Below are 15,975 nucleotides of genomic sequence, written 5' to 3' on the forward strand. Positions count from 1 at the left end.
GTTTTGGAACAAAGGTCTCCTTGCTAATAAAGATTTCTGTATTTCATTATCAACATTTATCTTATTCCATAGATCAATCAAATGTATTAATATAGGAGATTCTTTCTTTTCCCGTATCCATTTAGATTCCCATTTATATATAAAATCTTCAGGTCTATTTTCTCCTATCTTGTCTAATTCTATTTTAATCCATGCTGGTTTTCGATCATTGAAGAAAGATGCAATAAATCTAAGTTGATTTGCTTTATAATAATTCTTAAAGTTTGAAGTTGTAACCCTCCTAATTCAAATTTACATGTCAATTTTTCCAATGATATTCTTGACATTTTACCTTTCCAAAGAAATTTTCTCACACATTTATTTAACTCTTGAAAAAATTTCTGTGGCAATTGTATTGGTAATGTTTGAAACAAATACTGTAATCCAGGAAATATGTTCATTTTTACAACATTGACTCTACCTAACAATGTTATTGGTAATATCATCCATTTGTCAAGATCTTCTTGAATTTTTTTCAATAGTGGTAAATAATTAAATTTATATAAATTCTTTACATCATTATCAAGTTTTATACCTAAATACTTTGTACCATTTACCGGCCATCTAAATTGGGTTGCTAACCGACATTGACTACAGTCTCCTTTAGTAAGAGGTAAAATTTCACTTTTATCCCAATTTATTTTATAACCTGATACCTTCCCATATTCATCCAATCTAGAAGATAATTTATGTAATGAATGTTGTGGGTTTGTTAAGTAAATCAAAACATCATTGGCAAAAAGATTAATTTTATATTCCTCCTGATTAACTCTAAAACCCATAATATCTGGATCAATTCTGATTAGTTCTGCTAATGGCTCTATCGCCAGTACAAATAAAGCAGGTGATAATGGACAACCTTGTCTAGTTGACCTTTTTAATTGGAATGGTGTTGAAATTTGAGAGTTTGTCACTACTTTAGCCTTAGGATTAAAATTTAAAATTTTAATCCAATTTATAAAAGATATTCCTAACCCATATTTTTCTAATACTTTAAATAAAAAATCCCATTCTAATCTATCAAATGCTTTTTCTGCGTCCAAGGCTACTACTATACTCTTCTCGTCCCTTTTTTGTGCCAAATTAATTATACTGAGTAGCCCAGTTACATTATCTGCCAATTGTTTATTTTTAATAAATCCTGTTTGATCCATATGTATTAATTTTGGTAAGTATTTAGATAATCTATTTGATAAAATTTTTGCTATTATTTTATAATCAGTATTCAATAAAGAAATAGGCCTGTATGATGTTGGTTTCATAGGGTCTCTGTCTTTTTTTGGTAATACTATTACAATCGCTGTTGAAAAAGATTCTGGGAGTTTGTGTTTTTTCTGCTTGACGTATTAACTCCATAAAGAGAGGAAATAATAAATCTTTAAACTTTTTATAAAATTCAGGTGGAAAACCATCTTCTCCTGGAGATTTATTACTTTGAAGTGATCCTAAAGCTTCTTCAACTTCTTTTAATGTAAAAGGCATATCTAATCCCTTCTGTTCTTCCGAGTTCAATTTTGGAAGAGTTACCTGTGATAAAAACCTTTCTATCTCATTAACATCATTTTGTGATTCTGATTGATATAATTCAGAATAGAAACTTTTAAAGGTTTCATTTATTTCAAGAGGTTTATAAGATATTTTATTTGCACTTGTTCTAATTGCATTTATTGTTTTGGAAGCTTGTTCTGTTTTCAACTGCCAGGCAAGAATTTTATGTGCTCTCTCACCTAACTCATAATACCTTTATTTATATGTCTGAAGCGTATTTTATATTGTAACTTCTTATTGACAAGTTGCCTTCGTTTTTCTTCCGACATATATCTTTGAGATTCTTTTTCTAATTTTGTAATCTCTTTTTCCAATTGATCTAGTTCTGTCATATATTCTTTCTTAATTTTAGACGTATAACTTATTATCTGGCCCCTCAGATATGCTTTCATCGCATCCCATAATATAAATTTATCATCCACTGAATGAAAATTTGTATCCAAAAAAAATTGGATCTGCTTTTTCATAAAATCACAAAAATCTTGACGTTTTAATAATGTTGAATTAAATCTCCATCTATAAGCCACTTCTTCCTTATCAGTCATTATTATTATCATTAATAAAGGAGAATGATCTGACAATATTCTTGCTTTATATTCCATATTTTTCACTCTGTGTTGAATATGCATTGATAATAGGAAAAAATCTATCCTTGAGTAAGTTTTATGTCTATGGGAGTAGAACGAATAGTCTCTTTCTTTAGGATTGATTCTTCTCCATATATCAATCAAATTTAAATCTTCCATCAATGATAAAGTTAGATTTACTACCTTCGATTTTATAACAGCCTTAGTTGATCTATCTAAGATTGGGTCTAAGCAAAAATTAAAGTCTCCTCCAATTAATATTTTTTCATGTGCATCCGCCAAATTCAAAAAAGCTTCTTGTATGAATTTTGCATCGTTTTCATTTGGTGCATAAATATTCATAAATGTCCATAATTCAGAGAAAAGTTGACAATGTATAATCACATATCTTCCCGCAGAATCGGTTATTACATTTTGTATTCTAATTGGTAACGTTTTATTGATCAAAATTGCTACTCCCCTCGCTTTTGAATTAAATGAAGCCGCAACAACACTACCCACCCAATCTCTCTTTAGTTTCTGATGTTCTGTTTCTGTTAAATGCATTTCCTATAAAAAGGCTAAATCTATCTTCATTTTCTTAATATGTGTTAAGATTCTTTTTCTTTTCACTGGTCCATTAAGCCCATTAACATTAAAACTCAAAAAATTCAATAAATTAGTCATTATTCTTAACAAAGTTACTCCAATCTAAAACATTACTTATCTTCTCAACTCTCATAGTTCCTTGGGGAATCTCTTTGAACTTCACCATGTTGCTATGTGTTCCCCTCCCAACCCTCCAGGCAAAAAGAAAAAAAAGATAGAAAAGATACAAAAAAAGAAAAAATAAAATACCCCCCCCACTAATGTTGTGAATGAAAAGATACACAACACTACCCCCCTCCATTTTGTGGGTCATGGCTAAAGCCACGCTTGCACACATGATTAGCGTAGCAATTGGTCAGTGCTTCTTCCAGCTCCCCCACAACAAAAAAAAATTATATATATATATATAAACAAAATTAATGTTACTATTCCCAACTAGTATTCTTCAAATTTTAATCTTTCTTCCCCCCCTCGTATAATTAATAATATATTTATATATTCATCCGCCCAAAAATCCAACAAGTCCATTCTTGACCCAGTCTTCATCTTCAATCTATCTCGCTCCCCTGGATTTGTTCTTGTATCTGGTGAATATTCAGAGAATCTCGCACAAACTGCTCCGCTTTCCGGTAGTCAACAAAAAATCTTTTTTCTCCACCAGGCAAAAAAATCTTCAAGGTTGCAGGATAACGCAATATAAATTGATAACCGTGATCCCATAGGATTTTTTTCACTGGATTAAATTTCTTCCTTCTCTTCAAAAGTTCATAACTTATGTCAGGGTAGAAAAAAACTTTGTTCCCTTGAATCATCAATGGCCCTTTTCTATTCTTGGCAGCTTGGGCAGCTGCCTGTAGAATCCTTTCCTTGTCTTGAAATCTTAAGAATTTTATTAAAATCGATATTGGTCATCTTGTGGTTTTGGTCTTAGAGCTCTATGTGCCCGCTCAATTTCAATTGATCGAACCTCCTCTTTCATTTGCAAAACTTCCGGGATCCATCTTTGAAAAAATTCTATTGGATTTTCTCCCTCCATACCTTCTTTAAGACCAACAATTTTGATATTATTACGTCTACTGAAATTTTCCAACATGTCCACTTTCTCCAAGAGTCGATTTCTTTCCGAGTTCCAGACAAGCAGATCATTTTCTGTTTTTTCCACTCTATCATTCATATGCCCCATTGCTCTTTCCATCTTCTGAAGCTTCTTATCCATTTTATCCTGCCTTTTCATAGCTTTATTATAGCACATCTTCATATCTCTAAGCTCTGCTCTTACTTTTCTTAGTTCAGCCGCTAATTGCAATAAAGCCTCTTTTATGTCTCCATCATCTCCTTTGCTTCCAATCGCTTCCAGTTCTTCCTCCTCCTCTTCATCTGTGTTCTCTGCGGAATCCAATTCTGACTCTGAGTCACTTTCAGTTGCAGTGGCTGTCGGTTCTTGTAGTTTGAGTTGTGTCGATTTGCGCATGCGCATTTCCAGCATCTTCTTCCGAGAGACCGCTACCGCCGCCATTGCTCCCTGTTCTACGCCGGAGATAGAATGCATCTCCTCTGAAGGAGATCCAACCTGAGTCCGAGGCTCCATCGTTGCAGTAGGCCCTTTTTTCTTCCCATCTCGCGGTGGCTTCACAACAACAGACTTCTTCTGTTGCGGTTTACGAGGCATATCGTAAAGTAGTCTTGCAAAGTTTATAAATAGTTTTCGGAAAGTATTTATTAACTTTGTTTTGTTTAACCGGTACTTTGCTGATTTTTTACGGGACAGCTGGATTTACACGTCTCAATCCCATGTCACCACATGACGCCCCCCGCCTTTTCTTAAAATTTAATTGTGTGAATGCTGCAACTTTACTCAAGCCCTGGGGACAGTTTGCAGCCACCCACACACAGAAAGTACAGTAGCTGCATTGCCACTGCACAGAATGAATAACAACTGTGGGAAGTACAAACCTCAACAGTGGTGAACTCAAGACAAAAGCCACATGTCAAAAATCACTTAAGCTTTTGGTTAAGAATTCGCCCCTTTATGGTGTCCACATTATGTTCTTCACCCTGAACACGGCTATCACATGAAGCTGTTAGCAAATTATTAATCAGCAAACCAGAACAATGCTAATGTATTTCAGCAGCTCTTTTTCATTAGAAGTTTGAGAAGAATTGGTACAATTGCAAGAAAAAGTTTGTGAATCCTTTGTAATTACCTGGTTTTCTGCATTAATTACTCATAAGATGTGGTTAGATTTTTGTCTGCCTAAACTGATAACACACAAACAATTGTACTTTTCATGGCTTTATTGAACACAGTTTTTAATCATTCATAGTTCAGGCTGGAAAAAGTATGTGACCCCTTGTATTTATTAACTGGTAGAACCTCCTTTAGCAGCAATAACCTCCATCAAACATTTCCTGGCCACAAACAGAAATTCTGCAGATGCTGGAAATGCAAGCAACACACATAAAATACTGGAGGAACTTAGCAAATCAGGCAGCATCTATGGAAACGACATTTCGGATTGAACCCCTTCGGCAGGACTCCGAGTAAATGCTGCCTGGCCTGCTGAGCTCCTCCAGCGTTTTGTGTGTGTTGCAAACATTTCCTGGTATTCTTTTGCAAACTTGCGATGTGCAGCATTTTTTTTTTTTGGAGAGCGGTAGTTTCCCCCAGGGTGTCCTTCCATGAACACCATTCTTGTTCCAATATTTTTCTTATTGTGGACACACAGAGACTTTAGCAAATTCTGCAGGTCTTTTGCTGTTACCCTTGGGTTCTTTTTCACCTCCTTCAGCAATGCACATTGTTCTCTTGGCATGATCTTCTCTTCCTAGGGAGAGCAGCAACAGCACTGAATTTCCTCCATTTGTTGACAATGTCTGTTGCTGTGGACAGGACAATTGGGTCTTTAAGAATGCTTTTGCAGCCTTTTCCAGCTTCATGCATCTCTACAATTCTTCTTCTCAGGTCCTCCGAAAGCTGTTTTGATTGAGGCACAGTGCACATAAACAGATCTTTCTTGACAAGACCATAAGAAATAGAAGCAGAATTAGGCCATTCAGCCCGTCGAGTCTGCTCCGTCATTCCATCATGAGTGATCTTGGATCCCACTTAACCTCAGACACCTGCCTTCTCACCATATCCTTTGATCCCCTGACCAATCAGGAAACTATCAATCTTCGCTTTAAATATACCCACGGTCTTGGCCTCCACAGCTGTATGTGGCAGAGCATTCCACAGATTCACCACTCACTGACTAAAAGAATTCCTCCTTAAATCTGTTCTAAAGGGTTGCCCCTCAATTTTGAGGCTGTGCCCTCTAGTTCTGGATACCCCCAGCATAGGAAATATCGTCTCCATATCCACCCTATCTAGTCCTTTCAACATTGGGTAGGTTTCAATGAGATCTCCCCCACAATCTTCTAAACTCCAATGAGTACAGGCCCAAGGCTGTCAAACGCTCCTCATATGTTAACCCCTTCATTCCTGGATCCATCCCCATGAAGTTCCTCTTTATGCTTTCCAATGACAATACATCCTTTCTGAGATAAGGGGCCCAAAACTGTTGACAATACTCCAAGTGTGCCCTGGCTGGTGTCTTATAAAGCCTCAGCGTTATCTCTTTGCTTTTACATTTTATTTCCCTTGAAATGAATGCCAACATTACATTTGCCTTCTTTACCACAGACTCAACCTGTAAATTAACCTTTTAATTTACAGAAGACTCGGTTCTGTCAGTAATCTGTGCTTTTTTTTTTATATAGGGCAGGGCACCTCTACAACCAACACCTGACTCCAAATAGCTTTTGTAGAAGGCATTATCTGAGAGGCTCACATACTTTTTTTGAACCTAGACTATGATTGTTTAAATGGTGTACTCAGTATTGAAGCGAAGTAGTACAATTGAGAGTTATGAGTTTAGGCAGATTATGTTTGTCTATTATTGTGACTTAGATGAAGATCAGACCAAACTTTATGAGTAATTAATGTAGAAAACCAGGTAATTGCATAGGGTTCACAAATGTTTTCTTGCACCAAGGACTGTAGAGCCGGGCCCTGACACCTCACCCAGTACCAAGAATGGCAGACAGTGGACCCGATACCTCACCCTGTGCCAAGGACGGCGCAGAGGTACACTGATACCTTATCCAGCACCAAGGACTATAAAGAGGGACCCTGACATTTCATCCTGTGCCAAGGACAGCAGAGAGAGACCCTAACACCTTACCCAGCACCAAGGACTCAGTCCGAAATGTCGACTGTTTATTCCTTTCCATAGATGCAACCTGACCTGCCAAGTTTCTCCAGCATTTTGTAGGTATTGCTTTGGATTTCCAGCATCTGCAGAATTTCTCAGATTTAAAATGTGCTAACGATAAATGGATGAGATCTTTGAGGAAAATGGCTGAGAAGTTTGGTTGGGGGTGAGGTCAGGGATAACATTGGACCACAAGACACAAGCGCAGAATTAGGCTGTTCAGCTCATTAAGCCTGCTCTGCCATTCCATCATGGCCGATTTATTACCTCTCTTAACCCTATACTCCTGTCTTGGTTTATCAACTCCAAAGTAGCCCAATTTCTTGCTTCCTCGAAGAAATCTGCACCATCTTAATATGAAAGCAACTCCACTGTAGTTTAGGTCTTCGGGAAACTATTAGTTGTATCTGTCTATTCACATAATTGAGTACAAACCAGGAACATTCCGGGCTTGCTCCAAGGATGCGTTAAATCATCATTTAACCTAATCTGAAGAACATAAACATCTTTGACCATGAAAGCTAGTGGTAATGTTAGATTAACATAATCTACAAAATTAGAAATCATTTGGGGTTCAAAGACTTCACAGTTCCAGCTTTAACGGTAGTGGCACGCTAGTGCAGTGGTTAGCGTAACGCTTTGCAGTATCAATGATTGAAAGATAGGGGTTCAAGTACTGCTGCTGTTGGTAAGGAGTTTGTACATTCACCCCGTCACCGCCTGGGTTTCATCTAGGTCCTCTGGTTTCCTGTCACATGCTAAAGACCTATAGATTAGTAAGGGTTAGTAAATTGTGGGCACGCAATGTTGACGCCAGAAGCATGGTGACACTCGAGGGCTGACCCCAGTACATTTCTGGACAGTGTTGGTCACATGCTATACTGGCTGTGTGGTAGTGTTCTATGTTTTCTGTGTGCGTGCCCAGTTCAACTAGCTCATGAATGATTGTTTTACTCAACCATCCAGAGAAGAGAATTGAGAACTTGGCACTGAAATTCAATTAGTGAGGCCTGAGGAGTGGCAGCCAGATCTGAGCCTGCTCTGCAATTCAGTGAAGTTGTGGCCAATTCAAAAGGGATATTTAATGATTTATTTCAGCGACGCAGTAGAGTAGGCCCTTCCAGCCATGCCACCTCAGCAACCGCCAACAAACCCAATTAACCCTAATCTAACCACGGAACAATTTTCAATGGCCAATTAACCTACACGGTACGTCTCTAGACTGTGGGAGGAAACTGGAGCACCTGGGAAAAACACACGCAATTCACAGAGAGGATGTACAGAGACTGGAATTGAACTCTGAAATGCTCCGAGCTGTAATAACGTCACACTAACAGCTGTGCTACCATGGTGTAGACCAATAGAGTCACTGTTGGGAAGACACTGTTAGCATCCTAACCTGCAACAGCCAATCACAACTGCATTGATATATATGACTTTGGTTTTTGCAGTTAATACATCCGCCACCAAGCAGGCACACTGTGATGAGGTATCACCAGATGGGATTTGCAGTGCCAGTACTTTAACAGTTCTTGTCCAGTTCACCTATGACAAAAGCTGTTCCATCATTATATGTGATGATTTGGCATTTCATCATATTTCACTTATCATTTGGAAGTTCGATTCATTTACTACTTATTCAAACCATGTTATGGAACCGAAACAACATCGCTAAGCTGACAAGCAATCCCAGGCTGACTGATTGGTCATTGTTCCTACCAATGTCTCTTCTTCTGATGACGACTTTTAATGGCAGTTGGCGGTCAAACTTAAAGGCGCATTACCGCCACCAACTGGTAAAGTTGGAAAGTGGTGTATAGAGTTGGGAAATAAAACCCCTACTAGTTCTTTATCAAGTGAAATCTAAGTTACCCCAAAAAGCTCTATAAATTGCAAATAATGAAAGACAATATCGTGAATTCAATTAAAGTCACTTCCATAACTTAGTGAAATTTTTAAATGAAAGCCATCAACCCCCAAAGATAGTGGTGAAGCCTGCATGTGCTTTCTGTCAACCTTATACTTTTACAATGTGAAGCATGTGTTCAAGTACAGTATGCCCAATTCTAAGTTGAGTCAATTAATTCCCTCCCTTCTTGTTTTACCCCTCCTCTCCTATCAATCCAACGGTTCTATGTATTCTGTAAAGGTGTCTCCCCTATGTCTTGCCATAACTCTAATTCTTAACGCCACCAATCCCTTAGCTTCTGATTTGCTAATTGGAAGGTCTATATCCACAGCTGAACTTAACAGTTGTTTTGGCCGTACAATTCACCCGCTCATTACGCTCTACACCTCTATGTACAGGGACCCATAAGAAGGTGACATGTAAACCAATACTTTGAATATGAAATAAAGTTTGAAGAGCTTCCAACAGTAAGTCTGACCTACTGCTAGAATGACCTGTTTTAAGACTAATCAAAACTGAAAAAGAATCTGAACAAATTACAACTTTGCAAGGACGAATTTCCTCCACCCATTGTAAGCCCAAAATGATGGGAACCAATTCTGCTGTATATACTGGTGTGGGTAGCAAGTCATTTCTTTATAGTTACCTGTAATTCAGGCACAAAAACAGCCACACCAGCATTCCCAGTTAAATTATCTTTTGATCCATCAATAAAAATGGTTAATGTATCACAATAACTTTCTTTAACAAATTGATGAACCAACAGACTCCCAGGCATATCAATATCTTGAATGTTCTTTGGGCAAACCATTCAAATTGTCACCCTTTGGGATGAACTGTTTGAGTTCTAGAATTTTCGTAGTTGTTTGGTTTTCCTGAATAAAGGTTTATATCGAGTTCCGCCTTTGCTCTGTCTCCTGGCTTTGAGTCTCATCAGTAATTATAAGGCGAGCAAACACAACAAAGCATCAATAATTTTACTCTAAGTTTCTCTACCTCAAGCCTACATTAGACGAAATACCAAACTGTTCCTCATGTACACATGTAGTAAGCCAGCAGATAACGAAGACTTTGTAATTATAAAAATCCCTTCAAAAGCATCCAATTTTCCATGACCCCTTAATCTATACAAGCTATTAAATTCAAGGCGAATAGCATAAAATTTTGCTACAGGCACACCTTTACAATGGAAGTGCCCGGTAATAAACATTTACTTACTTTGACTCAGAGGTAATCACAATTACACATTTCCGCTGATCTCCAACACTTGTCCAATTTTTAGCTAATGTGACCATAGCTCCAGCATCAAGTAGCCCATATCCATACGAGTGACTGACTGCAAAGGAAGGGGAACATCTCACTGTTAATTTTACAGAAGTAATCTCATCCCTTTAATTAAAAGGTAGCATAGTGATTAGCGCAAAGCTATTACAGCTTGGGGTGTCGGAGTTCGGAGTTCAATTCCGGCGTCCTCCGTGAGGAAGCTTGTATGTTCTTCCCATGTATGCTTGCTTTTCTCCGGGTGCTCCAGTTTCCTCCCAAAATCCAAAGCTGTACAGTTAGTAAGTTAATTGATCATTGTAAATTATCCCATGATTAGGCTGGGGTTAAGTCGGTGGGTTAGAAGGGCCTGTTCCATGCTGTTATCTCTAAATTTAAAAAAATTAAAATAATACAGCTAAACTGACAATTAGGGTTGTACATAGAGAGAGCATTTTTAGAAACCCATAACTATCTATGAAATAACTAGGCAGGGTAGGATGGGAGAGAGAAATAGAAAAGAAACTGAGGTGGAAGGACAAGAATGATTGAGGAGAGAAAAATATAAATTACAAGTCTGAAATGTTGAATATTTTTTAAACCTACTGTAATTGTAAGAGTTTAATTTGCAATTCTATCATAGAACTGGTGAAAGTGTGGAAGGAGCGGAAGAATTCGTTGGACATAGCACATCAAACCTTGCAGCCTCCTAATTTATGTAGAAGACGATAAAATATTATAAGATCCAAAATGACCTCATGGATGTACAGTAGTAAGAAGCTCCACAGCAACATAGCCAAGCAACTCAAAAGGAGCAGCACACACAAAATGGAGGATCTCAGCTGGTCAGGCAGTATCTATGGAATGGAATAAACAGTTGATGTTTCAGGCCAAGATCCTTCACCTCGACTGGAAAGGAAGAGGAAAGAAGCCAGCATAAGGTGGTGGCGGGTGAGGGGAAGGAGAACATGCTGGTGAGAGGGAAGGTGGGTGGGTGAGGAAGGGAGATGAAGTGAGAAGCTGGGAGGTGATAGGTGGAAAAGGCAAAGGGTTGTAAAAGAAGAAATCGATAGAAGAGGAGGGTGGATCATAGTAGATGCTGTCTGAGGTGGAATGTTTTATTTATGAGGAGAGATAGGCGAGTCAGTGTTGTTTTCCTTTAAGAAGAGAAAACTAATGGGGATTTGGAGGGATAACCCAGAGGGATACAACACCACGAGGGACACCATGGCAAGGGAATCTAAGTCCACAGGGTAAAAATTCAAGGTTAGAAGTAAAGGGGTTACAGGCAATCTGAGGAAAATAAGTTTTACTTAGTGGCTGGAATCTGGAACAGTGCTTGAGATAGTGGAAGTACTCATGCAATATTTAAACAGTATCCAGAAGAACAAATGAATAGCTAAGGAGCAACAAGACTAAAGACTCAGTGTGAATGGGTAGTTGTCAAATGTGTTAATTGTTTAATTGTTACGCTGCAAAGAAAAATAAATTGTCTGCTTGCATTTTATATAACTAGTTATATTCATGTAACTGTTTAGTATGTTTCCTAGTGGCCACAGTATGCATTTGCAGTTGCCCAGTGTGTCCCCTAGTGGCTGCAGTTCTTTTATCATTCTGGAAAGCTCTGGAAGCTTCTCTGGTGCTGCATTATTTGAATAGGAGCTATCTGATTGGCTGACTCTTATCTGCAAAGTTAAATGCAATGTTCCTTGTCTTTGGAGTACAAGAGCTGAACACGTGGTGGCGCCATTTTCTAAACTCTTTTTGCTTCTTTCCCTTCACTCTCCAGTCTCTGTTTCTGTTACTGTACGTTTTCAATTTTCTTTGTTCTATTAACGCTTCATAAAATGAGCACGAAGCAACAAGTTTCACACCTTTTTCCTGACTTCCGAAAGAACCTTGGATTAAAAACATCCGAATCCAACAATTAGTATAGATAAGGTGGGCTCAAGGGCCAGCTTCTGTGCTTCATGTTAAAATTTGGCAGCCAGTCATAGAAAAGAATTAGGACAAGTGCTGAGAAGCCTGGTCAAAGTATCCTGAAGGTTTAGGTTTTTAACAGGTATCAAAACAGAATGAAATATTGAAGTGTGAAGTGAGGAACCACACAAAAAACCTCGCATGTTACATGGAAGAATGGCTTCCCTCCATCCATAAAACATAGAGAACTTATTGCACATACTACTAACATGCTTACAAAAAGATCCCTTAGCAAAAAGATCCCAAGGCACTGCAAGAAAGCATCAGACAACATCAATATCTACAGAGAAGGAAACAACACAGAACTTGATCAAAAACAGTTTATGGTTAGGAGGAAAAAAAAATCTAATAAATGGAACCACCAAACAAGATGTATATGAAATCCAAAGGAACTTGTTGATTAGTTCATGGGATAATCTGCCAGGCAGACAAAATGAAGAAACATCAGGTGTTCAAGTTGCAGCTGTTTGTACAAGCTTGGGTGAGCTGAATGGAGATTCTCTTCCCCTTGAGTTTGTTTTCACTGCCAGGAGCAACCCAACACAAAACAGGTCACATTGTTACCTTTGCGACCAACTCCATTTGTAATCCAGTCGTTGGAGGACAGGTGGGCTGGCTTAGACGTTCGTACTACAAGGTGCTGCATGTCACGCCAGGTGAGATTTTTACTTGGAGGAGAGGAAAAATCACAATGAATTAAATGAGCTTTTCAGTAAACCAGGTTATTTGAGTATGGTTTTCCCCGTAGGGAATTCGCTACTCTATTTTCAATATTAAAAGAACAGCAGCACAGTAGCGTAGCGTTTTACATCGGCAATGATTAGGGTTCAGTTCCCACCAATGTCTGTCAGGAATTTGTACATTGTTCCCGCAAGCATGTAGGTTTCCTCCAGGTGCTCTGGTTTCCTCCCACATTCCAAAGATGTATAGGCTTGCGTTAGTAGGTAATGGGCATGCTATATTAGCACCGGAAGCATAGCTGCCCCCAGCAAACCCAAATAATGCATTTCACTGTACGTTTTGATGTTCATGTGACAGATAAAGTTAATCTTTGCAAAGGCATTGCAGAGGATGGAAAAAAACAGCGCAAATCACCTTTTACTTGCTTAAGGCATTACAATTATGAAGAATTGTGTCAAGTGAGTTGGGAAAATAGGTCAGAGGAAAGATTAATATGAACAGAAGCAGATTTTTAAGCAGTTATTTCATTGCGCTCAGCAGAAACTTACCCCAATCAGAAAGGAGGACTCAATGAGCAAGGCAAATCCAGAGTAAAAATGCAGTTAAGGGAATTATTATATTTTAATGAGAGTATATATAGTAGTACAAGCTAGTGGTAGTAAAACAACTATCTCTTTTCCTGCCCCCAAGGATCTCATGACTAAAAAGTTAATGAGGAAGAAAAACGAGAATAAACTGGCAAGTAATACGATGAATAGATCAAGCGGAGGGTAACTAAGGCAAGTGTTGGATCCCTGGAGAGTGTGACTGGGCAATTTGTGAGAAACCAGTCGATGATTTAAACCAGTATCTTGCATATAGTGCAGGACATTGCAAATATTTCAAGAATAATAAATGGGCTATTTTCAAATAATGGAAGAACTTGTAAAAATTCTTGCTATGAGTAACAAGGTATTGAAAAAGCTAATGACTACAGACAGACAAATTATTTTCAGGACCAGAACCCAATTGTATACATCCAAGAGCTTTAATGGAAGTGACTGAGATAATGGAGCTATTTCCCCCCCACCCCCATGTGTTATGGAGCGCGACAATAGCACAGTGGTTATTGTTTCCTCTCACAGTCCAAAGATGTACCGATTAGTAGGTTAATTGGTCGTTGTAAATTGTCCTGTGATTAGGTTAGGGTTGATCAGGGGTTATTGGGCAATTGCGGATCGAAGGGCCAGAAGGACCTGTTCCACAGTGTAACTCTGAATAAACAAAATGAAGTTCCGGAAGTGTTCCGATTGATTGTAAAATCACAAATGTAACTCCCTTGTTGAAGAATGGAGGGCAACAAGAAAAAACAACCTGTAGGTCAGTTCACTTAATATCTGTTGGTTGGAGATACTGGAGGCCGTAATCATGGAACAGCTAGTACAACAGACGATATGTATTCAAACCAAGTTACCTTGAGTTTACGAAAAGAAACAGTATTTACCAAGTTTGCTAGAGCTCTTTACGGAAATAACAAGCAGAGTTGATAAAGAAGAACCTATAAATATAGCATATGATGAATTTCACATGTCATTTGCTAGGATGACATGTAAAAGGCTGGTGCGTGAGATAAAATATTCAGAGGAAGTGGATTGAAGACTGGTTAACACAAGGAAAAGAGTCAGCTTAGTGTAGCAGTTAGCACAATGCTTTATAGCACCAATGATCACTGATCAGAGTTCAATTCCCACCGCTGTCTGTAAGAAATTTGTCCGTTTTCCATGTGATTGTGAGACTTTCCTCTGGGTGCTCTGGTTTCCTCCCACGTTCCAAAGACGTGTGGGTTAGGGTCAGTAAGCTGTGGAGAAGCTGTGTTAGCAGCAGAATCATGGAAACACTTGCGGGCTGCATGCAGCATACCCTTGGACAGTGTTGGTCATGAATGCAAAATAATGCATTGTTTCAATTACTGTATTATCTTTAACAGTCAGAAAAAAAATGGGTCTTTTCAGAATGGAAGGATGTAACTAGCAATTATTTATTAGATTCCTAACTTGGAAGGGACAGAATGTAAGTTTGCTGACGACAGAAAATTATGGGAGGGCACATGCAATTTAGACCAGTTAATGAGGCAAACCCATAAGACATAGGAGCAGAATTATGCCATTTGGCCATCAAGTCTGCTCTGCCATTTGATCAAGGCCGATTTATTATCCTTCTCAACCCCATCTTCTTGCCTTCTCCCTGCAACCTTCACTCTGTCATGGATGGTCCCAAACCCAGCTACAAAAAGTGCAAGAGAAATGCTAAGAGAAGCTCAAAATTCTCATCCCTGTGAGGAAGGATACATCAAGGATATGGGCTATACCTGGGGAACTTAAAATACTGCAGGACTACCCCATCAAGAAGATGGACTTGATATGGACTGTGTTACTGTGTGCTACAGAACGGTATCGGAGTTGGTGTGCGAAAGTGGTCTGCTATCTAACAGCAAGTGACTGTCTTAGATGTTTCTCTTGTGATTACAAGACCCTGTTGGACATTGGTAATGTAAAATATTGCAAGTCCATTTCCCTTTTTATTGGCAAGATAGATGGCGTGAGAGCTGTGTGGCTTTGGTTCTAGCGAGGACGAAGCCTTACGCAATGGGCTTGCTTGTTGCAGCAATTCAAGACAGGAGACACCAGGGGCATTGCAGTGCAGCTCCATGCTGGGTTGGGGTGGGGGGGGGGCTGCCATCCAGTGTTAGATTGGTGGAATGACTAGCTGGGTTGCAAGCGCACATACATATGTTCGTCTGCAGAATGCTGAGAACTGCTTGTTCTTGCCAATAACACCAATGCACCATCAATTTACAAAACATGTCACTCAGGGATTTGGGCTATATAAATATGTTTGACGTGTGCTGTGTACTGTGTTTTGTACCTACGCCCTAGAGGAACGCTATTTAATTTGGCTGTATTCATGTTTGATTGAATGACAATTAAACTTAAATTTGAAGTTAAGGAACATGAAAGATTTGCATAGGACAGAGGACCCTAGTGAGCTGCTGTTGGTGGCCTATGTCCCAATAGGGGTGATGTGCTTAAATTGGCATCCTTACTAATCAAGAACCTATCAGCCTCCACTTTAAACATACCCAATGAGATGT

General features: G+C 38.7%; 1 protein-coding gene across 1 annotated transcript in view; it reads right to left on the reverse strand.

Moving 5' to 3' along the window:
- Positions 1-15,975, reverse strand: part of LOC134358606 (furin-like) — a 145,947-nt gene that overhangs the window by 17,374 nt on the left and 112,598 nt on the right. The window contains exons 10-11 of the mRNA XM_063071036.1: positions 12,729-12,832; positions 10,143-10,260 (exon numbers count right to left, since the gene is read on the reverse strand). Of these exons, the coding sequence (XP_062927106.1) occupies positions 10,143-10,260; positions 12,729-12,832 (222 nt within the window). The remainder of the gene's footprint in view (positions 1-10,142; positions 10,261-12,728; positions 12,833-15,975) is intronic.

The sequence above is a fragment of the Mobula hypostoma genome, chromosome 18 (assembly GCF_963921235.1).
Source record: "Mobula hypostoma chromosome 18, sMobHyp1.1, whole genome shotgun sequence".
Classification (NCBI taxonomy): Eukaryota; Metazoa; Chordata; class Chondrichthyes; order Myliobatiformes; family Myliobatidae; genus Mobula; species Mobula hypostoma.